Here is a 27918-nt window from a genome sequence, read left to right on the forward strand (position 1 = left end):
GTGGGGAAAGCTCCTGGCTCCCAGCACACTGACCCAACTCTCTTCCCTGCTTGGAAGAACATTGCCCGGAGCCTTCACTACCACGAGGGCGTCCAGCGGAGGGTCTGACCCGCTTCTCCTTGTCCCTGCAGTGAAGAGCTGGCTCGAAGGGGAGATGTGTCCTGAATGGGGCTGACCCCCCCGCCGCGGGAATATGCAGCCTCGGCGCCGTGGGGGCAGCAGCAGGGCAGCGGACGGCGGGCGCGAGCAGCTGGCCACCCCGCGCGGCGCCGGCCGGCATGGTGACAACATTCAAGATTGCCGTGCTGGGAGCCCAAGGGGTGGGGAAGAGCGCCATCGTCCGCCAGTTCCTCTACAACGAGTTCAGCGAGGTCTGCGTGCCCACCACGGCCCGCCGCGTCTACCTGCCCGCCGTGGTCATGAATGGCCACGTCCACGACCTGCAGATCATGGACTTCCCGCCCATCACGGCGTTCCCGGTGAACACCCTGCAGGTAGGTGAGCCGGGCAGTGCTGAGTCGGACCGGCTGAGCTGCCACCTTGTTCCTAAAGGAGAAATTCAATCCCGGTCCTCCCAGGTCAGTGCCCCTCGCGGCTGTTGCCCACGGGAGCCCACCACCATGGTGGTGGTGAGCCAGGCAGGAGCTCGTGTCCTGGGCAGGGACATTCTTCCCTCCCAGCCTCGCTTGGGTTTTGTCCCAGGAGAGCCGAGTCCACCAGCATGTCCTGAACCTCACCAGGGGCAAGCTGGCCTTGGCTTCGCAGCGGGGGAAACCGAGGCACGAGCAGGCACGCTCGGCTAACTCCTCGCAGCCTCGGCGCGGGCGGGAAAGGGGATTTTTGTTGGTGCCGCAGCTCCGTCCCGGGGACACAGGTAAAGCCCAGCAGCCGCGGGCGAGGCAGTGGCGTTGCCAACCCAAGTCTCCATCCGCCGAGACGCTCCCGGCTTGCAGAAGGCGAGTGGAGGGGCCAGGTTGTGCCGGGACCATGCAGGACAGGGCTGCGTTTCCCCAAAGCCGTCGGGGAGGAGGCCAAGCGAGTGCCCCCAGGAAGAGCGGGAGGTTTAAAAATTAACGGGCGTGTGTGCCGGGAGCGAGAGAGCCCCAAATAGCAGAGGGTAATTTAGTGCCACGGCGGACGCGGCGCACGTCCTCAGCGACTGCCGTGCAGGAGAGGGCAGGCGGCGGGAACAGGCGGAGGTTTCCAGGGAAGAGGGGATGGTCTGAGAGTTATCCTGGAGGGGGAGAGGATGGGGTGGGAAGGGAGGGAGGGAAGCAGGCCTGGAGAACCCGGGTGGGGTCTCCTCGGGGGTCGCCTTCCTCCGCCTCGCCAACGGCGCCACCCAACCTGGTCAAAAGGCCCCAGCGCGTGGGGACCCATCGCCGTGATCTGCGTCTTGCCCGTATGGTTTTTGGGAGACCGGCGGTGGCAGCGATTAGGGGAGAGGGCCGGGGGGGACGGCACGAGCACCCGGCCAGGGAGGTCGGATGGCCCGGGATGGCGTCGGAGCGAGCTGGGTCCCGGCGTCGCCTCCCGCCATAATAGCTGCGATAGGTTAATCTCGCGGGTCGTTGAAGGCGGTAACGCGAGCCGCTGCCCCTGGGTTCATCCGCGTCTCTCCGGCAGCCGGGCGCGAAGCGCCGTCTCGTGCCTTCCGCGCACGGCGGCGGGCGGGAGAGGGGCGCGCCGGCTCGGATCGCCGCGCCGCGCCGCGCTCCGGCCGCCCCGTCTGCAGAGCGCCCGAGCAAGGGCAAAGGACATTCCCTGCCCTTCTCGGTCTTCTCCTTGCGCCTGCCAAATTCGTGGCCTGCCAGGGCCGGGCTCTGCTCACCCATTGCCTCCAAGCCCAGGGGACATTGCTGATTAATAGACCTAATTAGCAGCTTCCTACACTGAGGCTTTCCCCTGCACAGACACTGCCTGGGGCACGGGGCCGTGCCCAGCCAGTCCGCCCAGCTCTATTTAATGCGCCTTCAGGCCGGCACATTTGTCAGGCTTTAATCCTTGCTCAGGAGAGGAATTGGGACTGACAAATCCCTTTATCTATCTCCTGGATTAATTGAGGGGAAAACGATCTCGGGTGCCGCAGCATCTCCGAGGGAGCTGGCCCCAGAGCGGCGCGGGGCATCCCGGGGCGGCGCGCGGGCCCGAGCGAGGCTTGACCCCTCTCTGCACCTTGCAGGAGTGGGCGGACGCGTGTTGCAGGGGGCTCCGGAGTGTCCATGCCTACATCCTGGTCTATGACATCTGTTGCTTTGACAGCTTCGAGTACATCAAAACGATCCGACAGCAGATCCTGGAAACGAGGTACGTGCCGCGCGGTCCCGAGCACGTGGTGGCCGCTCCGCTGCTGGCAGCTCAGCCATCCTCAGTGCCCATCTGCTCTCGCCCAGCACCAGGTATTATTAGGTCCTGCAGAGAAGGAGAAAGCTCTTTGCAGAGCAGGGAGCCCAATCATTAATGCAAAACCCAAGGGGAGAGCAGAGCATGTGTCACCAGGAAGGTAGCACAAGTGGGCAGTAGCTGTCTGGAGAGCAGCTTTGGCCAGAGCGGAGCATGGGTGGAGGCCATGAGGAAGGGTGAAAGGACGGGGCATTTGCCTGGCCCATACCTCTCTGTTGAAAGCAGCTGAGGTGCCACCAGGACCCTGTTTGGTGTGAGCTGGGGTTCACGAACAGGCCCAGGAAGCAGCAGGATGGCCAGAACTATCTCTGCTCTGTGCCCAGTCCCCTTCTCTCCTTCTCCATTGCTCTTCTATTTGTAGGGTCATTGGCACGTCCGAGACCCCAATCATCATCGTGGGCAACAAGCGGGACCTGCAGAGGGGCCGGGTGATCCCTCGCTGGAATGTCTCCAACCTGGTGAAGAAGACGTGGAAGTGTGGCTATATTGAGTGCTCGGCCAAATACAACTGGCACATCCTCCTGCTCTTCAGTGAGCTCCTGAAGAGCGTGGGCTGCGCCCGCTGCAAGCACGTCCACACCACCATCCGCTTCCAAGGGGCCTTGCGAAGGAACCGATGCACCATCATGTGAGACCTCCCGGCCCCCCCGGCCCTGCTCCAGCGCCCCTGGGCTTTGCTGCCCATCCCACGCCAGCCTCCATGGAGCTGAGGGGCAGCAGGAGTGGAGGACCCCTGGGGTGAAATGCTGGGACAGTACACCTGGTACTGCATGGAGAACGGCGATGCTGCAAGTAGCAAGGGTGAGGATGGACCTTGGCTAACTCTGCGGACCCTAAGGCCTCCCCCTGCCTCCTAGTGCTTGAGGCCTGTGCAGATGTGGGTCGTATCTTTGCCATGCCTGAAGTGCCATGCTTGGCACTGGTGGGGTGGAGGAGACAGCTCGGATGGTGCCCATAGGGTGGCTCCAGGTTGCCCCATGGACTGGCCTTGGGCTGCCCTGGCTGCTTCTCAGGAGATGCTCATGGAGAGGGACAGCCCTGAAGTTGTCCTGTAGACCTCAAATTCCTACACTGATGTTCACCACCGTGTCCCTGCTCCTCACCAGCCTGAGCCGGTCACCTCCGCTCGCTCCCTGCTCCACGGCGGCACGGTCGTTTGGTTCCCCCGCTCGAGAAAACGCTGGGTTTCCCCACACCGGCCCCTCTTCTCCGGCCTGGGCTTCCTCCAACTCGCGCTTCATCTTTCTGCCCCCGGCTCGGCCGCGTCGCTGCCCGTCCCCCCGCCGCCGGGCTGCTGGCCGCGCAGCTCCCCGGCCCGCTCGCCGCTGCGCCGGGCGGCCGCGGCGCGGGGCCGCTGCGACCCTCCCCGCCGCTTCGGCTTTAGCCCGCGTCCCAGGAGAAACACCCCGGGGGCCAGGGCAGGCAGGGAGCCAGCGGCCCCGCTCGCCTCCGCCGGAGCCGGCTGCAGTGGTACACGGGCTCGGGCTCGTTTCTGTCCCCTGGGCTCCTTTTCCAGCAGGAATTTCTAGATGAAATTTCGAGCGCCGAGTGCCCCGGGAACGCCGCCGGCGGCCCGGCCTCGCGCCTGCGCCGCTGCAGCGGCTTTCCCGGGAAGAGCGGCCCCTTCTCTACCTCTTGCCGCGGGCTGAGCGCGCCGGTGGGCGGCCGCTCCGCTCCGCTCCGAGGGGTCCCGGCGGGAGAGGAGCCGCCGGCGCGGAGGGGAGCGGGGCCGCCGGAAGCATCTCTGCCCCCGCCGGGTGGAGGTGCCTCTGCCGCGCCGGCACGTGCTCCGGCCCAGCCGAACGCGCCGCACCGCTGCAGCGGAGCGAACGTACGCGGAGGAACCGGCAGCGGCTTTTCCTTCCCTTTCAGCTCCCGGTGCTCGCGGCAGCGCCGGCTCCGGCAGCAGCAGCGTCGAACAGCAGCCGCCCGAAAGCTCCCAGCCCTGGAGCCGTGCTGCCGGCGGGGGGTGTGCGGTGGCTCCCCGCGCGCCGAAACACCCAAAACCCGAAGGGAGAGGAGAGTGGAGGGAGGGGGAGGCCCGGGTCCTTCTCGGGTCGGGGTCCCGCGGGGTCCGACCTCCCGTGCTTCGCTGCCGCCCGGCCCGGCGCCGCCCCACGGTCCTGCCCTCTCGCGAGCTCTGTCCCCCCCCAAGTGTCTGGTAAGGAAACTCCCCGGTAAGTGCTGAGAATAAAGCGTTTATGAAGTGCTCCGACGTAGACATGTCGACGACTAAGCCAATACATCGTTTGTTACAACCCGGTAGCCTGCAGTTTATAGCACAATTAGTTACAGGTTTTTATAGCATCTATTTAGTATTTTGAAAGAAAAAAAAAAAGGTTATAAATACAATTGTTATATTCTACTGTACTTTATAGACGGAGAAAGTTATATCAGTAACACGCTCGCCACGTGGGTGGCGCTTCCCAGCGCCCAGGGGATCCGGGGCTGCGCGGAGGTCGTCCCCCGGGGGGGCAGTGCCGGGGGGCTGCGGGGCAGGGCGTGCGGGGGGGGGGGCTGCGGGGCGGCCCCCCTTCTCCGAGGGGCACCCGCAGTGCCAAGTGGTACCGCTCCCCGCGCGCGGCCGTGGCCGGGCTTTGCCGGCGCCCGGCTCACCTCTGCCCTTGGGTCTCGCGGCGGAGGCTCCCGCCCGCCCTGCTCTTCGAGAGCCCGGTTAAGCTCAGGTCTGTCCCGCCTTGCTCCGTAGCCGGCTCGCTGTCTGCGTCGCTTGTGTCGCGAACTGCAGGATTTCCTCTTCCAGGGCGATCACCCAAGGGTGCTTCGCTCTGCCAGCTTGGGAAGCCTCCTGGGCCGCCACGGGAATTGGGGCCCGGGGAGAGGCCAGGCGGCCGTGGCGAGGCCATGGCGCTGTGCTCCCGTACTCCCGCGCTCCCGCGCCCCTGTGCTCCCGTGCTCCCGTGCTCCGTGCAAGTGGAGCGGGTCCGCGCGCGCCTGCCCGGGCCTCAGCCACCACCGTGTCCTCGGCACAGCAGCGGGCAGGCAGCGCCTGCTTCGCGCCGGCCTCCTCCTTCTCCTCCTCCTCCCTCCGTAAAGCGCCTCCTTCGCTCTGCTTGCAGCCCCGAGGCTGATCCCCCGCCCCCCCAAACCAGGCGGGGGTGCTTAAGAAAGGGGCTGGTTACGAGCCCAATGACAAAAAAAAAAATAAATAATAAATAAAACCCGCTGCAAAGGACGGGGCGCAGCGCCGAAGAGCCCGGGCGAGAGTCTCCGCGGGGAGCAGCACCCTCGGGGCGCCCATCCGCGGGCAGCGCCGCCCTCACACCCAGGCCTCCTCCTCCTCCTCCTCCCCCTCCCCCTCCTCCTCCTCCTCCTCCTCGGGGAGCCGGCGGGCGCGGGCGGGCGGCGGGGGCTTGGCCGTGGGGCGGCCAGCGGGCGGCGGGTGCCGCGGCGGGGCCGGGGCCGGGGCGCGGGGCTGCCGGCGGCCCCCGGCCGGGCGCCCCAGCGGCGTGGGGATGCGCGAGGGGCGCTGGCCGGGCCGGTGGTCCCGCCGCGGCCGCACCTTGGGGCGCAGCTTCAGCTTGTAGATGGAGGGCACGCGGTCGGGCTTGCGCAGGCACCGCCGGGGCTTCGCCGGCGGCGGCCGGGGGGCGGCGGGGGGCCCCGCGCCCTCGCCGGCCGGACCCCCGCACCGCCCGGGCGCCGTGCCCGGGGCCCCCGGCCCCTCCGGGGCTGCCGCGGCCCCCCCACCCGGGAGCGCGGCCAGCCCCGGAGCAGCTCCGGGGAGGGGTTTGGCAATCCAGGAGCTCAGCTCCACGGGGCGCAGGGGCCGCCGGCCCCGGGACAGCTCCCGCACGACGCCGGCGTAGCCCCGCGGCCCCGCGGCCGCCCCGGCGGGGCTCGGTGCCCGGGCGCTGCCCGCCGGGCGCAGGTTTTCCCGGTTTCCCTCTGGACAGTGGTTTTCCTCCGCGGCCGCCCCCAGCACCCCGGTGTCGCCCAGGCCCTGGGCTCCCAGGCCGCGGCAGAGCGCCGGGCCGCGCGCCGGCTCCGCCGAGCAGCCCCGGGGCGCGCGGCTCCCGCCGGCGGGGCCGTCGGTGCCCCCCGGCCCGGGGTCCGGCCGGGCGCCCCGCGGACCGGCCGCGCTGCAGCCGCTCGGGGGGGTCTGGGGGCGGCGGGCCGGCCTGGGGCGGGTAGTGCCGCCGGCGGGTTTGAGGGGCGACGGCGAGCGCCCCGCGCCCCGGCTCCCTTCCCGGGGGCTCTTCCAGCCGGGCGCGGGGCTGGGGGCGTCCTGCCGCAGGGGGGAGGGCGGCGGCGCGGGGCCGGCGGGGGGCTGGAGCCCCCCGTGCCGCGGCCGCGCCGCCGGGGCTGCGCCTCGGCCTCCCGGGCGGCCGCTCGCCGGCGGCGGCGCCGCGGCCCCGGGCCCCGGGGGGCTTTTCCCCCCACGGCGCCGCCGCCGCCCGCTCGGCTCCTCGGGGCCGTCCCGCCTGCCGGGCGCCGGCCGGCCCGGAGCGGGGCCCCGGCGCGTCTCCCGGCGAGGGCTCAGCGCCGGGGGCGAGCGGGGCTGGCGGCCCGGGGGCGCGTAGGTGCCCCAGGCGACGGGGGGCAGCGGGCTCTGCGAGCGGCTGACCACCAGGGCGGGCTGGGGCTGGCCGTGGGGCTGGGGCTGGGGCTGGCCGGGGCCGGCCGCCGGCGGGCAGAGCCGGACCTCGTGCTGCACTTGCCGCTGGGCGCCGCCGGGTTTTGAGGCCTGTTTGTGAGCTGCGGAGAAGTGGGAGTCGGGGGGGGCTCGGGGGGGCGGCGGGGAGCGCGGCTGCCCCGCGCCGCCCCCCGCTCCTTCCCTCGCTGCGGGAGGATGCTCCAGCTTCCCTGCGGGCCGAGCACCAGCGGGGCTTTGGCCACGCGAAAGCAGCCTGGTCACCTGCTTCCCGAAGTCTGCTGTGACCTCTAGCGGCCACCAAAGCCACCCAGCAAAGGCACCCAGCAAAGGCACCCAGCAAAGGCACCCGGCAAAGGCACCCAGCAAAGGCACCCAGCAAAGGCACCCGGCAAAGGCACCCAGCAAAGCCACCCAGCAAAGGCACCCAGCAAAGGCACCCAGTAAAGGCACCCAACAAAGCCACCCGGTCTCCCCAGAGAAGCTCGGAGGCGATCGCACTACCCCGAAACGCGGGCCGGCGCTGGGGCAGCGGGCACTCACACAGCGAGGTGCAGCGGCACGGGTCGTGCTTGTCCAGGTAGTGCTCCAGCGTGTCCCAGCCGCCGCCGACCCGCACCATGACGTGGCTGCGCAGGATCTGCCAGGAGCCATGGGCCCGTGAGCAACGCTTTGCCGGAGCCAGCGGCGTCCGGCAAGCGCGGGGCGCCGCGGACTCACCCGGACAAAGATGAGGGTGCTGGAGTCTCCCACGCGGTATTTCCCCTCCGACATCTTGAGCATGGCGAACTGCACGGGGCAGGTGCAGCGGCTCACCAGGCACTGGACCTGCGGGCGCAGGGGCACGTCCTCGCCGCGGTGCCATGGCCCCCCGCCGCTGCCACCCGGCTCCCCAGCGCCCCGCCGGCTGCCCTACCATCTGATCCAGGTTCTGGAGGTCCCAGGGTCTCCGCGGGGGCCGGGGCGGCGGCGCCTCCTGCGGCGGCAGGTCCAGCTCCTGGCACAGCTCCTCCTCGATCTCCTCCTCCATCTGGATGAGGGTTGGGGCGCTCATGCCGAAGCGGGACGCCCGGCGCGCCAGCTCCAGCAGGCACAGCACAAAATTCTTCTCGTTCTTCCTCAGCACCAGGTCGTCCGTCTCGAACATCAGGACCTCTGGGCAGGGGGCGTGGGGAAGGGCCGGGTGGGCGAGGGCATGGGCACGGAGGGGACAGAGGGGGGCCCCCGTGGAGCTGCGCCGGCTCAGGCCAAACCAGCTCGGGGAGGTGGTCCCCGGAGCAGGAGCCGTGGTGCTCCTTGCCACGCTGGCCACAGGTCCAAAAGGGGTCGGTAAGTTAGTGGAGCGAGCAATCCGCTGAGGCCATACACGTGCAGAGATGCTGTTTCACGGCATCCCCAAACCACGAAATACCAGCAGGTGGGTGCCCGGGGCACAGACCACGCCACACCCGTCCTGCGGCGAAGCCCCTGGGCCCCCGGGACACCTGCTACCGTTGGCAGCGACGGGGCGAGCAGGACCTTGCGGGGTGCAGGACGCCTGCCCTGCTGGCCTTTCAGGACAAGCTTGTGCGGCGCGTGGCAGCAGCATGCCACCGCCCATGCCCCTTCCAGTTCCATTGCCACAGCACATTTTTGCACCCAGGCAGGAGCAGCTGCTGCAGCAGGGCTGGCTCCAGCCCCGCAGCCAGCGGGGGCGGCCGAGCTGCTGGGTGCATGTGGAGGAAAAAACCCCATTTGGGGGATACAAAGAAAGCGGGGCGATGCCCAGAGCTGGGAATTGCAAACCCGACGTGGTGCATCACACTGCAGCGCTTACCTTTAATACCCATCTCCTTCCTGCACCACTGGATGAAGTTGGAGACGTTGTCCCTGGCCTGGAAGGTGCCCGGCTGGGCCGCGTGGTTGTAGGTGACCCCGGCGGTGGGCAGGCGGAGGCTGCGGGCCAGGTCGGGGCAGGCGCGGGCGAACTCGCCGGCCACATGGGTGACATTGTTGGCATGGGAGCAGAGCACGGCGCCCGTCTCCAGCACCTCCACGAAGGTGCCCACCTCGATGTCCAGGGCGTAGAGCTCCTTGAGCCACTCGGCCAAGTCCTCCTTCATGGCGTAGAGGTACTGCTCGCTTGACTTGTAGGGGCGGATGCTCCGCACCGTGGCCCCCGGGATCCCCGACATTTTGCCGTAGGACCCCAGGCTGGGAGGGGACAGAGAGGAGAGGGTGCTGGAGACCTCTGTGCTGCCTGTTCCCCGGCCCAGCCCGCGGGGACGGCGCCTTACCCGGTGCCGCCGGTGCTGGCTCTCACGTGCCCGTCCCGCGCCGAGGCTGCCCAGTGCTCCCCGCGTGCTGGCGGGTGCCACCACCACCGAGCCCCGAATCCCCGCGCGGGCTGCAGACCTCGCTAGGAGCAGCGGGGCACCCCGGCCGTACCGCATGCGCACGAGGGAGGGGGGGACGCGGCACCCCCCCCCCCCCCGAGCCCGGCACCCCCTCCCGTCCCCGGGCCCCCGGCCCGCGGTGCCAGGGCCGCAGCCCCCAACCTGGTGACAGCCACGAGCGCTCCCCGGCCCCCGCCGCAGCCCGCCGGCAGGTCGGGCAGCCCCGGCGGCGCCGGCGCCCCTGCCCGGGGGTCCGAGCCGGGCGCCGCGGCCGGGACGGGGAATCGCCCCGCTGGGCAGCGGCCGTTTTGTTTCCTACCCGGGTGCTGCTTGGTGACAAGGGACCGGCTGCAAACCCTCCCCGTTAACCCTTGGGCGCCTGCTCCTCCGCTGCCGGCGGGCAGCCCCGCGGCGGCTCCCTGCGCCCCCGAGCTCCCCGCTGCAGGGGCTGGGTAAACTGAGGCACCGAGGCGAGGCGACGGCTCCCAGGTGAGCCGGGGGGCTCGGGGGAGCCCTGTGAGCGATGCACCCCCCCCGCGGCTCCGCACCAGGGACTCGGCAGCCCGGAGACGGCCGCACTGCTGCAGCCGGTTCACAGCCCCGAAGAGGCGAGGGCGAGCGGGGCCGACGGCGGGGTCGTGCCGGGAGCCGTCCCCGCTCCACCTCCGCCCTCTCCGGACACCGCAGGAGGAGACGCTCCCGCTCGCGGAGCCGGCCCGGCTGCGGGGGCGCGGGCCCGCCGCGGTGTCCTTCTGGGGGAGGAAACACAAGAATCCCGGCTATTCCCGCAGGCTGGCGAACGTCGCGCCCGGGAGGAGGGAAGGACCCTCGGGAAAGGGGCTGCCGGGCCGGGCCGCCGGCGGGGCCCCCGCAGAGCCGCGGCGAGGGCAAACTCGGCAGCGCACGAACCTCCCCGGGCAGCAAATGCAGAGCAGCCTGGGGGGGCTGGCGGGGGGGGCAGCTCAGCACAGGGCCTGGAGAAAGCCCTGCTCGTGGGGGACGAGCGGGAACCGAGGCGTCAGCCTTCCTGCCCCAAGGGCTTTATAGACAGCAATATAGCACGCGGCTATTTTCCAGCACGATTTACCCCTTTCGTTTGAGCCGGAAAACAGCCTTTTCTCCATGGAAGCTTCAGATAAAACAGCAAGACCCGTTCCCATCCCCGATGCGCACGCGCGCATCTTAAATACACCCCCTCCAAGAGACTTTTTTTTGAAAAAAATCTTTTTTAAAAAAAAAAAAAAAAAAAAAAAAAGAGCCACAAAAACAAACAGAAATCCCGACACTGAATATCCAGAGGGCTTTTTTTTTTTTCTTTTTTTTTTTTCTTTTTTTTTTGACGTTCAGGGCTCCAAGCCTTTGGGATTCACTGCAGTCCACGGTGCATCATTACTGCTCATTTCCAAATAAAACCAGGACGAGGCCCCGTCTCTTTGGCAACGTTGAAAATCCCCTGAGATTTTAAGCCCGGAGCGGACGCGCTCGCCATGCCCGCGCAGGGAGGGGTCGCTCACAGATAACGCGGGATAAAAAAACCCCGAGCAGACGCGCCGGCTGCCCGTGCTGCCCGGGGAGAGGCTCCAGCCGGCGTCTTCTCGCAGCCCTACGAGACAGCGGAGAACCCGCCAGCCGCCCCCCGCCCACGGGAGCACCGCGCTCCGGCGCCCTCGAGCCCCGGCCGCGGCTCGCCGCCCCGCCGAAACCCCGCGCCCGCCCCCGGCGCTGCCCGGCTCGGCACGGAGCCCGCTTGGCCCTGTCCAACCAGCCTGGGCTGAAGGATGCATCCTCCAGGCTGTGACCCACCAGGCCGCGGCTCTCCAGGGAAGCAGCTCCCCCAGGGCCCCAGCGGTCCGTGGGGAGACCCGACCTGTCCACCCGAGGGCAGGGTGGCCTGGGGACCTGGTGGACACCGTCAGTCCCTGCCGAGCCGCTTGGAAACGGGAATTCAAGTAGAGTCTATGAACGCGGTACGTGGGCGCGGAGGAGCTCAGAAGAGGACCTGCCCGCCATTGGCGTCCCAGCAGCCCATCCACGGCAGCTCTGCGGCCCACTTGCCAGTGGCCACCACCTGCAGCTTTGCCTGGTCAAACTGCCAGTACTGGTCATCCCGGAAGAAGTAGATGAAGCCGTTGCGGTGCCTGAGGGCGCCCGTCGTGCCGGGGGGCAGCCCGTCCCAGTCCCGCAGGCTCCGGGGGTAGTAGGGCTCCACACGCAGGGTCTCCTCGCTCACCACGAAGTACTTGGGCCCTTTGAAGAGCACCAGGTGCCGGAGCTGCTGGAAGTAGAGGGCCGTGTCGGGGTGCCGCGGGAGGCCACCGGCGCTGCACTTCTGGGGGAAACCCAGCTCCAAGGTGGAGCCTTTGTAGCGCCAACATCGGCCACCTCGGAAGAGACAGAGAGAGGGGATAGGGTCGCTCCCAAAGAGGTCTCACTGGACCACCGGCAGGAGATAAGGTCCCTCCACTGCCCCGCACAACCCCATCATTCATCTGCAGGATGAATGGATGAGGACCAACCTCACTGCCTGAGAGATGTGTCTGGGCCATCTAGCACGGTGGCGACAGGGTCTATCCTTCTGGTGACCCAACTGTAACCACCGGGGAGAGCATCGGACCGGACGGAAACCACCGTGGACCAAAAGCTGCTTGTGTAGTTGTCTGCAGGCCGTGTAAGACAGCAGCCCTCAAGGGTTTAACTTGGCCATGCCATGCTGCTGCTCCCACCATGCCAGGAGCAATGGAGAGGACGGGGTTTGTCCATGGGAGATGCTCTGGCTGTCTCACGACCAACCTTGCGCCCCCGCTTCGAGCTGGTCTCTGCTGTGACGCCTCCAGAGCATCGCTCAGCAGGGACCACCGTGGGGCTTTCACGGTCACGCCGCAGCTGGCAGACCATGTTCCCAGCTCCTTGGCACAGCCACATGCCAGCAGGCAATGGGGAAACTGAGTCACGGCCGTCCAGGGGCTCCAAGTCGCAGGAAGGGACATGCTGCCCCCCAGCCCAGGCTGCTTCATTGCAAACCTCCCCCTGCTCCTGCTCTGCCAGCAGCACGGTGGGACCCACAACCCCCCCCCCCCACTCCCCCACGGACCTCGAAGGGTTTGCTGCATCTCGGATCACGCTCGAGCAAAGGTGAGCGCTGCTCGCCTAAGTGCACCCGGAGGGCAGCGCTGCATCTCAGTACCTTTGAAGAAGTAAAACTTGCCGGTGAGCTCGGAGCAGGCAGCGGCGTCGATGCCGGAGGGGAGGCCGGGCCAGCGGGCGTGCAGGGGCCGCGGGTCGCTGGCGTTACCGCTCACCGACACCAGCCAGTAGTGGCTGCCCTTGAAGATGTACAGGTTGTGATCCACATCTGTGCGAAGCAGGGGAAGAGACGTGAGGCACCTCCTCGGCCACCCGCAAGCGGGCGGTGCCCAGCACCGGCTGGAGGTGCCCGGTCCCCCCGCGGCTGCCCACCCACCCGCCCCTTCCCTCCCCCTGCCTCAACGCCATCCTCCCGCCCCGCCGGCGTTTCGCACGCTCGGCATTTTTCCACCAACGTGACAGTGCTGCTTCTACCTTCCCAGCCTCCCCCTCCAGGTCGCCCTGATTCGTTTCCTCCCCTCCGGCCTGGAGAGGACGAACGATGATCGCAGCCCCCTCTCAGAGCTTGTCTTTCATGTCGGAGCTTGTGCGCTGACTAAGCCTTGCCCCAGTCCAATTTGCAGGCTGTTTTCCGCGCTCCCGGGACACAAAGCTATTGCTGTGTCCTCAAGATGCACTTAGCTTCGTCAGCAGCAACGAGCACCGGCGATGCCACCAGCCCTGGGAGCACGAGCAGGGCTGCGGACCAGCCAGACCTGCCTTTTCCGCCTCTGGATCTTATCAGCGACAAGACACAGAGCAGAAAGAGGCCGCTGTAGTGGTGGGGGCAGCAGCGTGCCTTTTGGGGGGGCTGTGCTGGCAAGCACCTACCGGCGGTTATGGCATCGAAGAAGGAGTGGCAGTAATAGGCACTGAGGCTCCTCTGCCGCCATTCCTCACCAAAAAGGTCGGCGCTCCAGTCCTGGAAGTGAGCAAACACCTTTCCGGGGAGCTGGACGGCTGAGCCCTTGGAAGGTTTCCCTGGGACAGAGCAAGGAGCAGTGAGTCACAGAGCAGCGGCTGTGGGGCTTTCCCCGAAGCACTGGTTGAACACACGGCTGGCGACTCGTCAGAGGGCACCAAACACCCTCCTGACCCACAGTCTGGTTTCTATCCCCTTCCTCAAGGTAGTGGGCAAAGACCCCTTGATAGCCAGCAGACCCCAGGCACCGACGTTCTCCAGCTTGCGAACAGGCTTTCTCCACCCTGGGACCTGGCACCTGGGACCCATCACACTCCCTACTGCGTCCCCCTTGCCAACCACAGGGGACACGGCTCGCATGCTCCCCGTCCCTGCAGCTGGAGTCATCCCCCCCCACGCAGCTTGCACAGAGCCTTCACCCCTCGCATGGACCTGTTGCCATCCGTGCCTTTGGCGCTCTGCTCTGCTTTCTAGGGACGAGCCCTGGGGAGAGGCACCGCGGGAGGCTCAGGGGAGCCACGCTCACCGTATAAGTTCTGGACAGCCAAAATGTCATCCCAGCTGAGGACAAAATCCTTGCTGAGCTTCTTGTAGTACGGAGACATCAGGGCGCTCTTGACGGGGGAATGCTCCAGCCCCAGCGTGTGGCCGACCTCGTGCGCGACCACGACGAAGAGGTTGCGCCCTTTGCCGCTGTGCAGGGACCAGCGTTCATCGTTATCAAAGTGGGCCTCTCCGCGGCGGGGGAAGAAGGCATGGGCCAAGGCACCTCCTGGGGACGCGAGGGCCGGTTAGGGACTGCGCAGGGGCTGCGGGCAGGGCTGAACCTAAGGCACAAGCCAAGGGGACGGGGGCGCCCGCGCAGCTCTGGTTTGCTCGAATACGCTCCGAGAGGGAGCCTCAGTGCCCGAAGGGTGGATGCTCCCTCCCTGCTGCCGCCACGGGGGCTTGTGGTTTAGCCCACCGCAATGGCTCCCCCAGGGCAAGGGCTCCAGAACAGAGAAGGACAGCAAGTGCCTGCCACGGCAGAGCAGAAAGGCTTGTCTGGAAGGGATCGGCTCAGGTTTTGAAGACGTGACCAGGGTGGGGAGGGCTCCTTGAAGGCCACCAGCATAATCCAGAAATGAGCATCTCAAACACCTCACCAGGAGCCCCTGCGTTCGGGGCTGCTGAACCAGGAGCCAGTGTCCCCAAACGAATAAGCCAACGTCTTACTGCAGACTGGCTCTGGAGGCAGCACCGAGACGCGCTGCAGAGCTCTGCACGACCTGGCACTGGCGGTCTGCTCCAGGCAAGGAAAGATCCTCACTGCTAAGCAGACACAAGAGCCCTCAAAGTCCTCTCCTTGCTTTCAAAGGACAAATGTCTCTCAGTGAGGGACACAGTACGAGCAATTACCTGGCAAACCGCTGCCTAGCGAGAAGGATGCTCTCTTTGCAATGCCACATCAGCTCCACCTCTGCCTCTGCTAACGCTGGCTGCCAACTGGGAGGCGTCCTCAGTAAGAGGGTCTGTCGGGGCAGAGCCGTGCCTCCACCGCCCCCAGCTCGGCACCACCCCAGCCCTCCTCCCTGCCTACAAAGAGACCACGTTGTAAAAGAGAAGCTTACGAGGGGGAGCGACCAGCACCTGGTCCATCGAAGGCGTTGCTGAGTCCATCGTTGTGGTCCCCGTGGAAGAAGGTCAGGCGGATGTCGGCCGGGCCATCCCGCGCTTCCCAAAACACCAGCGAGGACACGTTGCTCCAGAGCTCGAAGGCGGCTTTCACGGCCAGGCGCACCTCGTGCTGCGGCAGGTACGAGGGCCAGTTCACCACCCGATAGGTTAGGTGCCGCTTGTGCCACTTGCCGCCTGCGAGAGGGAGCAGAGCTCAGTCCGAGGCAGGGCGCTGCTTTGCTCCTCCATCCCAAGACCGCTTGGATGGAGGAAAGCGTGCTCGCAAGCCTCTGCTTCCAGGTGTGTAAGTGCTGGGAAAAGCGACTTTCCAAGCCAGAACGGAGAGAGAAACCCAGGCACCGCGGCAGCAGCCTCAGCCCCCGCGCTGGCAGCAGGCTCGGACCTGTTCGATCTCTGAAGATGCCACCATCAGATCCTGCCCCAGAGACGGCTGAGCTGCACCTGCAACCTCCCTGCGAGAGGGGTCAAACGCTCTCGGGGCAGGGCAGAAGCTGCCACACGCCGTTTGAACTTCCCTTGCCTCGTCGTGCTGCCCGGGACCAAACTCAACAGGGGTCTCGGGCCTGCCGAGCTCCTGCCTGAAACCAGCTGCAGCCCCAGGTGAAGATGCCGACCAGCGCCGCGCCCGGCACGCGCCTCTCCTTGGTCAACTCTCGTACCTCCGCACCACCCGCAACCGGCCCCGTGTCGGCACACCCGCTGCTGCGGGGACCCCGAAATCCGGAGGGGCACAAGAGGCCAGGGGTCTGCGTGCAGGGCTGGACTTCCAGCAGCACCCAAAACTCCCCGGGCAGGAGGGCGACGGTCCCCTCCGTCTGCTGAGACCCCTCCTGAATCCAGCCTTGATTTTTCTAGGGGATCCTATTTTATTTTATTTTTTTCTGCACGTGCAATTGAAACAGAGCAGATACCGAGCTCAGGCAAGGAAGCCGAGGCCAGCTCTCCAGCAGCTGGAGCTGCATTTTCTCACATTTTAAAGGCACCTTGGTAATTTCTGCCTGCAGATGTTCCTGCCAGCAAGCCCAGCCACCGGGGATAAAGCGTCCACTGGAAGAGCAGCAGCTCACCCGCCCCGAGGACCTTGCTGGCCGCGGCTTCCTTTCGGAGGGAGACCCAGCCGCGATGCCACGGGGGCAGACGGCGGCAACGCCGGAGCGAGCGAGGCCTCGAGATCACCCGCCGGCCCCCCGCCACGAGCACGCGATGGTCCCCGCGGCCGCCACAGCCCCTCTCCCCCTCCCGAGCCCCTCGGCAGCTGCGGGGGCCCAGGGCTACATCTGCCTGGGGGCGGCGAGGACCGGGAGAGGAGCCACGGGCGCCGCGCTGGGAATACGTGGGCGCCGGAGCCGGCGCCGAGGCGCGGGAGCCTGGGGCCGTAGACCTCCAGCGACTCCGCACCTGCCTTTCGCCTGCGCCAAATTTGCAGGGAAACGAGGGGAACCGGCCCGGCAGCACGCTCCCGCCCGCCGCTGCGTGTCCGAGCCGGGTGGTTTGGCAGAGCCCTGGCCACGGTCCGCGCGGGGCCGGGCAGCTTCCACCCGCTCCGCTTCCTGCCCGCGGGCAGGTTGGGCAGCTCGGCAACCCTCCAGATGGGGTTTCACAGCGCTTTAAGCAGACGCCGATGGTGCCCCCCGCCTCCCACAGGCGACCGAGGAATTCGGCAGCTACGGAAACATCCAGGTCGGTGAGAAATTCCTCGTGCCCCCCAAAGCACTCCCAGCAGCAAAGGTCGGCCCCAAGCCGCGGGGCGGGCTAGGGGCAGAGCGATGCCCTCCCCGGCTCGGCCGCGCAGCCTCCGCTCCCGCCCCGCTGTGCCCCAAGCGCGCCCGCTCGCGCTGCCGGGCGCGAGCCTCTCCGAGCCCGGCCGGGCGCCTTGCCGGCACCGCGGTGGGTGGGGGGTAATGGGGCGCTTTGCTGCCTGCTTGCAGCAGGATGCGCGGCACGAAGCCCCCGGCGCTCCCGGCCGGTGCCGCCGGCGTGCGGGACGCTCCGTCCGCCGCCCTCCCCTGCCCTCCGCCCGGTGCCCACGGGCTCGAGGGGGCTACGGGGTGGCCCCGGGGGACCCGCTGCCCTGCAGAAGCGAGACGGCGTTCCCTGCCTCAGTTTCCCCATGGGCGTAAGAGGGAGAGACGAGGGCCTGCAGGTCCGGGAGGCGCTTGGCTCCCGTCGTCGCTCACCCCCTGCAGCCACCCCTGGCCCCAGGGACCACGACCCCCTGCCCGGGACCCCGCCTGCAGGAAAGACACCACGTCAGCTCTTTGGGGGAAGAAAGCCAGAGGCTCCCTAAAAGGGAGCGGGACATGATGCCCCTTCGATCGCTGCGGAGCCCAGGCAAGTTTGGGACCGGCCCTGCCCCGGCAGCGGCGGGAACCCCCCAGGCCCTCCCGAACGGCGGCATCCCCAGGAACCGAGCCCGCCGCCCGGCGCCCAGGCCCGCGGAGGGCCCCGGCGGCAGCGCTCACCGTGCGGGGCGTAACGCTTCCGGCGCCCGCGGCTCCGCGCGTCCTCCGTGCCGCACCGGGGCCGGCCCATCTGGTGCACCGTGGCGGCGTCCAGCACGCCGCTGCGCGGCAGGTGGCTCACCCGCTGGAAATCCCTGCGGAGGAAAGGCAGGCGTCAGCTCCCCCCGCCCCGCGCCGCCCCGTGCACGGGGCGCGGGATGCTCTGACCTCGGCAAAGCCCCCCGGCTGCCCCCTGGCAGGAGCACGCCGCAGCGAGGGGCTCCTGCTGGGGCGCGCGGCCGGGCTAGCTGCGCCGCGGCTGGGCTAGCTGCACTGTGGCCGGGCTAGCTGCGCCGCGGCCGGGCTAGCTGCGCCGCGGCCGGGCTAGCTGCGCCGCGGCTGGGCTAGCTGCGCTGCGGCCGGGCTAGCTGCGCCGCGGCCGGGCTAGCTGTGCCGCGGCCGGGCTAGCTGCGCTGCGGCCGGGCTAGCTGCGCCGCGGCTGGGCTAGCTGCGCCGCGGCCGGGCTAGCTGCACTGTGGCCGGGCTAGCTGCACTGTGGCCGGGCTAGCTGCGCCGCGGCCGGGCTAGCTGCGCCACGGCCGGGCTAGCTGCACTGTGGCCGGGCTAGCTGCACTGTGGCCGGGCTAGCTGCGCCGCGGCTGGGCTAGCTGTGCCGCGGCCGGGCTAGCTGCGCCGCGGCTGGGCTAGCTGCGCTGCGGCCGGGCTAGCTGCGCCGCGGCCGGGCTAGCTGCGCCGTGGCCGGGCTAGCTGCGCCGCGGCCGGGCTAGCTGCGCCGCGGCTGGGCTAGCTGCGCCGCGGCCGGGCTAGCTGCACTGTGGCCGGGCTAGCTGCACTGTGGCCGGGCTAGCTGCGCTGCGGCCGGGCTAGCTGTGCCGCGGCCGCCGCTCGGGGCAAGCGGCTCGTACCTCAGCGCCGCTCTGAACTCCGCGGGGCTGCGCCTGCCGGGACCCGGCTCTCCGAAATAGCCGTACTTCTCCAGGAACAGCTGCAGGAAGAGCAGTGAGAGAGGCACGGCTCAGAGCCGCCCGTCTGCTCCATTCCTTAAAGTCGCTTTTAACGGCTTTGGGGGGTTTCGGCGACGACACGATGGCCACATAGGAGGTAACGCTGCTATCGACGGATAAGAACCTGCTACATCGTCGTCTGCAGCCAGAGCTTACCAGACCCACGCAAGCGGCTCCGATCAGCGGCTCGGCGCAGGGATTAAATTCCCGGCTCGAGGGCCAGGGGTTTTCCTCTTGCAGGAGGTCGGACTGCCTCGGAAAGGCGCTCCGCTCCCGAGCCGATCCGCGCTGCCAGACCCGTCCGCCCTCGTCGCCCGTCCAGACGCACCGGGGTTGCTGCTCTGAACCCGCTCCCGCAGCGCCCGAATCGCTTCCCCCTTCCCAGCGGGCCCCCGGCTTCCCGAGGCGTTTAACAGCGACATTCCCGGGAATGCCCCGCAGCCGCCTCCCCCCCGAACGCCCCGCGTGCTCTCAGCAGCCCCCCGGCTCCCTCCAACGCCCGAGCCGTCGCCCCTGCTGCAGGCGCGCGAGCGAAGGCGGGCACCGCGCCGCGGGGCCGGCGTCGGGCCGGGCGCCCGCCCCGTCCGAATCGGGGAGCCCCCAGGCGCGGGGCCGCCGCAGGCTCGGCCGCCCGGACCGCGGCGCGCTCCTTCCCGCGCTGCCAGGCCTGCGGCTGGCTCTGCTTTCCCGGCCTGCTCCCCGCAAACACCGGCTCGCAGCGAAGGCGAGGCAGGGCTCTGCCGCGCTCCGGCCGACGACTCGCTCCCCGACGGAGCTCGAGGACAGGCGCCGGCGCCGAGCAAAGCAGCTCCGCTCCCCCGGACGCTCCCTCTTCCGTATCGGCACTCCGGGCTTTGATTCCTCGAGTAAATATGCCCAGATGAGGAAAAAACAGACAGATTAGCGACCTCAGTAAGGAAGTGCTGCAAAGAACGGCCTCTAATCAGCAAAATCGCCGTCTCTCGCGGCGACAGGCGGTACCGGGCTCGGCCCGAGCCCCGCCGCTTCGGGAGAGGCGACGGTGCCGGCCCTCCTCCTCCTCCTCCTCCTCCTCCGCCGCCGCCGCCGCCGCTGTGTTTTTACAACGTTCCCCTCGAGAACTGGAAAGTCACAAGCTACATATATGGGTACGCAGTGATAGTCCCAAACGATTACATCAGTGCAGACAAATGCAAGCCCTAAAGCACCCAGCCGGAGAGCCCTGCGGCTCACGGGCAGAGCACAGTTCAAACGTTTTCGGCCACAACCTTCCTCCTCCCTCCGCCTCTAAAGCGTAACAGTTGATCTCTTCATCTGCGACCTAACACAACCTCATTCTTAAAACAAGCAAATGAAGGTGGTTTTCCCCCAAATGATCTCACTAATGCTTGAAAATCCGTCTGGATGAAACAGGGTGCACAGTAAAAACGCAATCACAGTCCCAGCAGCTGCTCTTAACTGGCACCAGCGCGTACACAGGGCACTGGAATTGCCACTAGGATCGAGATTTCCTTCAGCTTTGAAAGTCAGGCCAAAGCTGGCGGTTTCCAAGCAGTACGTTCAGCCTGTTACGCCGCGGCCTCGGCCTCCGGCTGCAAAAGCAGCGGGAGAATTTTCACGCCGTTCCCGGGAACTGCTGCGTCTAGCGTCCGGCTCCGGGGACCCGGGCCGCGCGCAGGCTCGAGACACCCTACTGCTCGCTCCGGTTGATATTAGCGCTGGAAACCGAGCGACAGGGAAAGGGATGCAGCGATTTTCCACGGTGCAACTGCTGTAACTCACACAAACCTGTCCGAAACACCAGCTCTTGCGCAGAGCCAGAGGCGGCAATTAAAGGCTTGGCAGTGCGAGGGGAAACTGCCCCTGCCGCAGCGGGGGAAACGCTGCTTCCCATGCACGGGGAAAGGAGGAACAGCCGGAAACAAAGAGCCGAGCAGCGCTGACGGGAAACGGGCCCGGCTCGCCCTCGGCACCGGGGGGGGGGCAGAGCAGAAGCCAGCGGCTCCGGCTGCCGGCGAGCAGCTCCCCGGGGAAGAGCCGCCGGGGCCGGAGAAGCACTCCCGTCTCGCGGCTCTCGCGGGGAGCTCCGCGGAACAGCGCAGCCGGGCGCTCAAGCCGAGGAAACACCTTGCGCCCCGAGCAGGGGCATCCCGGGTGGAAGGCAGCCAAGGAGCAGACGCATGGAGACCTCCCTCCCCCCTGGGAGCCGCGTCCTGCCTGCCCTCCCCTGCAGCCACGCGGATTTCTGGCAGATTTCCACCGTCCCAGCCCCAGGAGCACCCGGAGAAGCTCTGCCCGCCCGCGGGACCCCCCCCCCGCGCCCCTCCGTCGCCCCCGCGGCCGAGCTCTGAGGCCGGACGCCGGCTGCGCGCTCCCGTCCCGGAGGCACCGGCGGGCCGGCCGGCAGGGCAGCGGCCGGGGGCACCGGCGGGGCGGCACCGAGGGGTGCAGACGTGCCCGAGCCCTGCTCTAGTTCACTGCACATCCTAAATGCAAGCTCCTCAGCTACCCCGCAGCTCCCGGGCCTGCAAAATCCTGCAAACCCGAGGCCCCAGAGCAGCCCCGTCTGGGCGAAGGGCGCTGGGTTCCCACCTCGCCGTGCCATTTTGCGGAAGCGTCTTGTTACCAGCAGCTCTTCAAACCGCCCCCGGCTTCTCGCCGAGCCGCAGGGAGAGGCTCCGGCGAGCGAGCGCGCGCTGGCACGACGGCACAGGAGCGCTGCGCCGCGGCCGGGCGCGGGCCGGCCGACGGCGCGCCGGACCCTGCCCACCGCGTTGCTGCCTTCTACCGCGCCGGCTTAGCAAGACGCTCAGACGTTTAAAAACGCTCATTTCTTCCCGCTCCCCTGGCCGCAGCCCTGCCCGCGCTTGCAGCCCCTCAGGCAGAATCGCTGCGTCTCGCTGGCTCACGCGCGCGCGCGCCGGAGCGGGGGGAGGCTGCGCCCGGCGTCTTTTCGGCTCCTTGATTCGTTCGTCAGGCCTGATCTTCTCGAGCTGCCTGGCAGGGGCAGCCACGCAGCAGGCCTAGCTACGAGCGCTCCTTGCTTTCCTCGAGCTAGCTAGCTAGCTCAGTGCCTGCCCATCCTGCAGGGAGGGTCGCTGCAGGACAGCGACAATAAACATTGCATCACCTAGACAAAGGAGACTGGACGGACACCCGGACACACGGATGGACGGGGCTTGGCTCGGCGTCACCAGCAGGGCAGTGCCTGCCTCCGGGGCCATCAGATCCTTTGGTTGCGTTTGCACTGAATAAAGGCAACGACCGCGCTCCTGCATGGCACTCTTCCGTCCCCGACTTCCTCGCCCTCCTCCTCCTCCTCCTCTTCCTGGCTGCATCGCGCCCCGGGCGCACCTCTCCCACCGGTCAGTGCGGAGGCGGGAGAAGAGCAGCTGTAAATACCAGCCGCGCTCCGGGCCCTGCCCCGCGCAGCCCCCGGGGGCCGGCGGCGCCGCGGGCGGCTGCTTCTCCCCCCGGGCGCCCACGTCCGCCGCTCTGCGGGGCTCAGAGGCGATCGCAGCGGCCCCAGGCACGAGCGACGCCCTGGGCCAAGCGCAGGGCTTTGCGCCGGGGCAGGCGCGCTGCCCGGGCTCCCGCCTCCGGCGAGGTAACGGTGGAGAAGGGCGAAGCCCGCGTCTCGTTTGGAGCCCCCCGAGGCACAGCCGGCCGCGGGAGCACGGCGCCTGGGCGGAGGGCACCGGCACACCGCGCGCGCCCGAGAGCTGCGGGCTGCTGCAGCGCTGCTGACGGGCTCCGACGCCGGCCGCACGGCCTCGACCGGGCACAGCGGCCCCCAGCACCCCAAACTACTACCCGCTCCGTAAAATAGCTCATCCGGGTAGCAGAGCATCTCTTAGAAGGCAGAAATAGAGCTCAGAGTCGGTATTAAATGGGGCCCTTGGTTCCCCGGGGTGGAAAGAGCACGTGTGAGATCATACGCCACCGTGATGGCGAGGTGCAAGGAGGAATGGCAGGATACAAAAAAAAAAAAAAAAAAAAAAAGAGGAATGAGGAGGTCTCCGTCACTTATCCTCACTCTCCCTCTTCACACCCTGCTTTTCTCAAACTTCTCACCAATTCTCCCCCTTGGCACGAGCGACCCGCAGCTTCTCATGCAGATCGCTACAGGGACTCAGTTTGTCCTTCCTCCTCGGCACCGAAAGCACGTGGACACACACTTCCCTAGGAACATCCTGCGCCATGAATCTGGAACAAGTCGCCCGGCAGCAGAGGGATGCAGGCAGCACCGCACACCCCGCTGCTTCCCTGGCACGGGCCGGCAACCCCCAGGTAAGAGCAGGAGCCAGTCTGCTACGTGCTATCAAGCATCTGCCCTTCTCCTGTCTGGAGTCTGCAGATAATAGGTTGATTTAACACAAAAATGTTTTAAATTAGAGTTCCAAACTTTACTTACTTACCTTTTTTTTTTTTTTAGCTTTGATCATTACAAACACAGTGAAAACAAGGGCGTAAGCCAGGAAAATAACACAGCTAGACATTTTCTCAGACTTTCACATCTAAGTTCACACAACCCATTGTTGCTAAGTTTGGTTCTTTTAAAAGCAGTAAAAGAAGAAAAGCTTCAAAAGCAGACTGGCAGCGGTCTTCCCAAAGCCGCAAGTAACTAAAACTATTTGACGTTATACGAGAGTTTCAGCTTCCACTTTAAAGCAAAGCTAGCTGTTCGGTTTATTTAGATAAGCTTTCTCATCCCAGTCTCTAAGCACTTCCAGAGTATTTATCTTCCTAAAGTCCCTGGAAAGGGCAGCACTTGGCACTGGGGGAACGGAGGCAGCGAGAGGCGAAAGGAGCTTGTGCAGTGCCCTCACCTGGGGTCGGCCAAGATCTGCCAAGATCCCAGGACCTGCTTCGAGGGGAAAGTCCTCAGAAGTCGCAAGCGAGGAATCAAAACCCAGCACCTTTTAAAGCTCTCTCCCCTCATCAGCTGGCTTTTCTTTAAAGCTAACTTTAAATTATTGATTTTCTGAGCATTAAGCACTTTGCAGATCATTTTTATTTCTCTCCAGATGATGTGAGAGGCCTGGCTGAGGTCTACGCACACTGGGACAAGCGCATGTATAAACCACCTCTTCCGAGGAGCGAAACAGCCTCTCCCAGCATAAGCAGCTTACACGTTAAAACAAGCCTCCCAGCATTTACGTACACTTTTCCTCTTAAAGCATGCGAAAAATCCCAGTTAATCCACAAGAGCTTGCTAGGGTTTTAAAATCAAGCATCTGTGCAAATGTATACTGGATCAGTGCCTAAACAAGAAAAAGCTCAAATCCCTAGTGACAACCTTTGTTCAGCAGCCAAATCTCGTACCTCGTTCTCCCCAAGCAAACAGGAACGGATGGCAGCACGGAGAGACAATATACGGACTAAGAGGAGAAACACAAACGGAAACCGCGGACACGGCCCCAGCGGAGGGCGGGGGGGGAACGACCGGGTTTTGTGCCATCCAAATCGCCAGCAGACGGAAAGACTCTTAATGCCCAAATTCTGTCGTTTCGTCAGCGATACAGAAGGGTTTGTGAACCCATTACGTTGCCCGTGGGCACACGCACCCCCCCCTACCCCCACACAGCACGCGTGCACCCACCTCCGGCACGCGTGCACGCACTTAGAGCGTGCATGGGCGCACGCCTACGGCACACGCACACCTGCAGCGCTGCACCGACGGCACGCACGCACATGCACCGACGGCACGACGGAGCACGCTGCTGCCATGCACACGCACACGCACCCCCCTGCCCCATGCATATCGCTCCCTGTTGAGAGGCTCGGAAATCCATGGGCATCGATGCCTGTCGATACCGAGAGTCGTCGATGCCTCCCGAGAGCAAAACGGGTCTGTAGATGCCAGGCACCGGCGGCGCACCGACGGCGCGCACACGCGCGCACACGCATGCCCACGCGCGCAGCCCCGCAGCGCCCGGCCCCGCGGCCCCCGCGCCGGGCCCGGCCCGGCCCGGCCCGGCCCGGCCCTACCTCCGCCTCCCGCCGGTGCCAGGCGGCCGCTCCGGGCTGCGCCGCCGCCAGCAGCGCCAGCGCCAGCGCGGCCCGCAGCGCCCCGCGCCCCCGCGCCCCCATGCCGGGCTCCGCTCGCTCCCGGCTCCGCGCCGCTCCAGCCCCGACCCTGGTCCTGCTCCGGGCCCCGGCCCCGGCCCCGGCCCCGGCCCCGGCCCGCCTCTCCCCGCCCGGGGGCGGCCCCGGCCCGCCCCGGCCGCCCGCGCCAGCCCCGCGCTGGGCTCCGCCCGGCGGCGCCCGCCGCTCTCGCAGGCGCTCACGCACGCACCCACGCGTGCACACACCCACGCACGCACCCACGCGTGGACATACCCACACGCCCCCACGCGTGCACACACACACACGCACCTCGCTCACACTGCACTTGCCCTCCCACTGCTCACCCAACACACACGCTGCTCCCGCTGCACTTGCACGCTGCGCACACTGCTCGCACACGCTGCACACACAGCCCCGACACGTACACGCTGTCCTGGGAGATCACCCCAGGTGTGCACTCTGCATCCCCCTTTCCCAGCAAGGTGATGCCCCTTCCCTTCACATCCCGGGCCTGGCTTGCTCTCTGCTTCGTGCACATGCACACACGCGCACACACACAGAGTTTGAATGTTAGGGGAAGGCGCATGGAGCTCATGGCAGTCCAGCAGCTGCCCCATTGGGGACAACTTTGCCACGGGCTCTCGGGGCCACAGCAGCCCTGTCTCCCCCCTCCCGCCCCCGAGAGCTGCCCCGTGACCCCCAGCACCGCTCCCCCCGCACCCTCCCACCACCACCGAGGACGGATCCTGCTCCGCGGCATCCGCCTCCTTCGCGCCCAGGGCACGGGCAGCTCGCGCCGTGCTTGCCCCGGGCAGCAGCCCTGGGGCACGTGTCCCCTGCGGCGCTGGGGTGGGGTGCTGGGCGCTGCCCGGCCTGCCCTGTGATCCGGTGTTCACCTGCGCGCCGGGCGACACGCGGGAGCAGCCACAAGGGCCGGGCACGGAGGGTCCCCGCGGCCCCGCGCACGGCCGCGGCCAGCGCTGGCCACTCCTGCAGCAGCGCGGGGGGGTCGAGGAAGCGACGTTGCCACGCTGCAGGGCTCCGGCAAAACCAGCCCCGCGTGTCGGAGCAGACTCTCTCTCGAGCTTTGCGAAGTAGCATCCTGCTCAGGGTTTTTGTTTGCGCTGCTTTTGCTTAAATTTGCCTCGCTGGCAGCGGACCGGCGAGCAGTCAGAGGCGAGGCTGGCCCGCTGCTCGCGCAGGCCGTGTCAGCCCCGCGGCCTCCCCTGCGACCCGCACGCAGCCGGTCGTCCTGCGGGATCCTCTGCTGGATCCTGGCACTCTCCAGTGACAAGTTAACAGCTCTGTTTACTCTTTGCAGATTTTTTTTTTTTTTGACTGTTTTGTTTTCATTTGATTGAAGCAAAAGGATGTTTTGATTCTGCTTCAGTTCAGAAAAAATAGGATGTGACTTTTATGTGCGTCTCTCTTTACGCCAGCCTCAACCACACTCCTATTTTAAAGCTCACAGGCCTCTTCTTCTTTCTAAGGGTGCCAAAATCTGAAGCAACAGGAGCCTCTGCCCAGGGCAGCCCGGAGAGCTCCGCAGGGATCCCGCGCCGCCCTGCCTTCCCGCTGCACGGCGGTTCGCGTTTCGGGACGGCAAGGGACGAGAGAGAGCGAAGCACGGCGAACCGGGCTCGCCGCTCGCCGCGCGGAGGGGCTTGCAGTGAAACAGAGACGCTGCAAACGAAGAAGGTCGGTGCTGGGCCCGTAAGTTCGGGCCGACGGGCTGCCGGGAGGGCCGGAAGGCCAGCTGGCCCGCGGCGAGGCGCCGAGCGGGGACGGCACGGGGGGGACGCTTGGCCCTGCTACAGAGATCCAAGCGCCGGGCGAGCCTCGACGCAGGTCAGGGCATCGCTTCCTTTCAAAACAAGAGCGGCTCTGTCCGCAAACGCATCCGTGTTTGGTCCGTATCTAGGAAGCAACTGATCCATCTGCTGTTCCACTTAAGACTACAGATGATGAGAAAGTGGCTGGCTCGGACCCAAGAGCAGCAGGAAACGCCATCCCCAGCTTATTGTAACGTGGGGACGTGTCCGGGAGGGCACCTGCGCCCCCCGACCCGGGCAGCTTTCCGCCCCGGCCTCTCCTGCTGCGGCTGGGGTGGTCATTGGGGTTTTGGCGTTCAGACTGAGAAGAATTCAGTCAAGCTCAATGTCAAATCACACTTCTCAGAAGACGTTTGGCTCTGAGTATGAAAGTGTTTATCCAGCTGCTTTAATCAGAATATTATCAGGAGCAGAAAGACTGTCCTGCCGAAAGGTAAAGAGGTTTCAAACTCAGCTTTGGACAAAATCTCAGAAGTAGGATATAAGGAGCTTGAATCCTAACGATCTCTACCCTAAACCCCAAACTTTAGAAGTTTAAACCAGTGCAAACACCTGTCAAGGAGTTTCCACCAGTAAAGGTCTCGGAAGAGCAGGATAAGTAGATTCATACAAGCTCCACTTGCTTAGGTATTCCTGGATTCTTGAGTGTCTAGACAAAATCCCATCTCCGTAAAATATAATCCGAAATGTCTCAATAGAATCAGCTACATTGACTTCAAAATCCTTTCCTGAGAGGCCACCATAGCTTGAACTTGGAGATCCAGACACTGTGTAAAGGATAACTTAATAATTATTAATAATTAACCTGAAAGCATCACGGAGAACTAAATGATGTTGCCACAGACAGTCTGGAATGACTAAAGCTTGTTCATCTATATGGAGGATTATACAGCAGCTCGGCCTCGCCGAGCTGACACATGAACTGCCAGTGAATCACTGTCTGCTTCCGACAGAGGTGAGCTCCGCAACAGTTTATAAACCAACGTTATGAAACACATCTTTACTGACGTGAAAATTCTCCGAACAGCTTTAGTGTTTACCACAACCCATAAGCAAATAGCAACAACATTACTGCTCTGCAGCAGTTTCCACCCTGGATGGACTTGATGCACAAGAACCACCAGCTGAAACCTTCACCGCTTTGCGCTAAGAACACGTTTGAGTTGTTCCATTTCATCCACTCAAGATGCCTCCTCTGGAGAACAGTCATTCTTGAAATGTTTGCTGCTCAACAGTTGCAACAGCTGGAGAGCAGTAGGGTGGGTCACTAGATACCGAATGTGAGGCAACACTGAAAATGCTAATTCTGCCGTTGAAAGGTGGTGTGGTGTGTCGTCGGATCGGGGATCACTTCAGTTTAGAATAGACGGGCCCGGGCAGTCCCAGAATCAGCTTTCCTTATTGCCCTTTGATGTGCTGCATCTCAGCTTTGACTTACCAGAGTCACTTTCAAAAGCCAG

The 27918-nt window shown here is 66.0% G+C and overlaps 3 protein-coding genes across 3 annotated transcripts; 1 reads left to right on the forward strand and 2 right to left on the reverse strand.

The window, feature by feature from the left end:
• Positions 1–217: 217 nt before the first annotated feature.
• RASL10B (RAS like family 10 member B) lies at positions 218–4624 on the forward strand. Its single transcript, XM_062592561.1, has 3 exons — positions 218–494; positions 2183–2307; positions 2765–4624. Exons 1-3 carry the CDS (start codon positions 279–281, stop codon positions 3033–3035), a joined length of 612 nt encoding a protein of 203 aa, XP_062448545.1. The 5' UTR covers positions 218–278; the 3' UTR covers positions 3036–4624.
• A 459-nt stretch (positions 4625–5083) lies between these two features.
• Positions 5084–9333, reverse strand: LOC134149594 (GAS2-like protein 2A). The gene is made up of 8 exons (XM_062592832.1): positions 9292–9333; positions 8832–9208; positions 7932–8170; positions 7736–7843; positions 7559–7655; positions 6846–7119; positions 5855–6233; positions 5084–5209 (listed from the first exon to the last, which is right to left on the reverse strand). Exons 2-8 carry the CDS (start codon positions 9187–9189, stop codon positions 5084–5086), a joined length of 1581 nt encoding a protein of 526 aa, XP_062448816.1. The 5' UTR covers positions 9190–9208; positions 9292–9333.
• Positions 9334–10653: 1320 nt separating this feature from the next.
• On the reverse strand, positions 10654–24620 carry MMP28 (matrix metallopeptidase 28; the record flags this gene model as incomplete). Its single annotated transcript, XM_062592268.1, has 8 exons — positions 10654–11772; positions 12575–12742; positions 13345–13494; positions 13962–14207; positions 15065–15286; positions 17575–17708; positions 18480–18559; positions 24549–24620. Coding segments are annotated over 8 exons (1467 nt in total), but the record flags the coding sequence as incomplete, so codon positions are not given.
• Positions 24621–27918: the final 3298 nt, after the last annotated feature.

The sequence above is a fragment of the Rhea pennata genome, chromosome 20 (assembly GCF_028389875.1).
Source record: "Rhea pennata isolate bPtePen1 chromosome 20, bPtePen1.pri, whole genome shotgun sequence".
NCBI lineage: Eukaryota > Metazoa > Chordata > Aves > Rheiformes > Rheidae > Rhea > Rhea pennata.

Excerpts from the sequence above, each read along its gene's own strand:
- RASL10B (XM_062592561.1), top strand. The coding sequence starts at position 279 with ATGGTGACAACATTCAAGATTGCCGTGCTGGGAGCCCAAGGGGTGGGG. Across the intron at positions 495-2,182 it reads TCCCGGTGAACACCCTGCAG|GAGTGGGCGGACGCGTGTTG; the intron begins GTAGGTGAGCCG and ends TGCACCTTGCAG. Across the intron at positions 2,308-2,764 it reads CAGCAGATCCTGGAAACGAG|GGTCATTGGCACGTCCGAGA; the intron begins GTACGTGCCGCG and ends TTCTATTTGTAG.
- LOC134149594 (XM_062592832.1), bottom strand. The coding sequence starts at position 9,189 with ATGTCGGGGATCCCGGGGGCCACGGTGCGGAGCATCCGCCCCTACAAG. Across the intron at positions 8,171-8,831 it reads GAAGGAGATGGGTATTAAAG|AGGTCCTGATGTTCGAGACG; the intron begins GTAAGCGCTGCA and ends CCCCCTGCCCAG. Across the intron at positions 7,844-7,931 it reads TCCAGAACCTGGATCAGATG|GTCCAGTGCCTGGTGAGCCG; the intron begins GTAGGGCAGCCG and ends CTGCGCCCGCAG.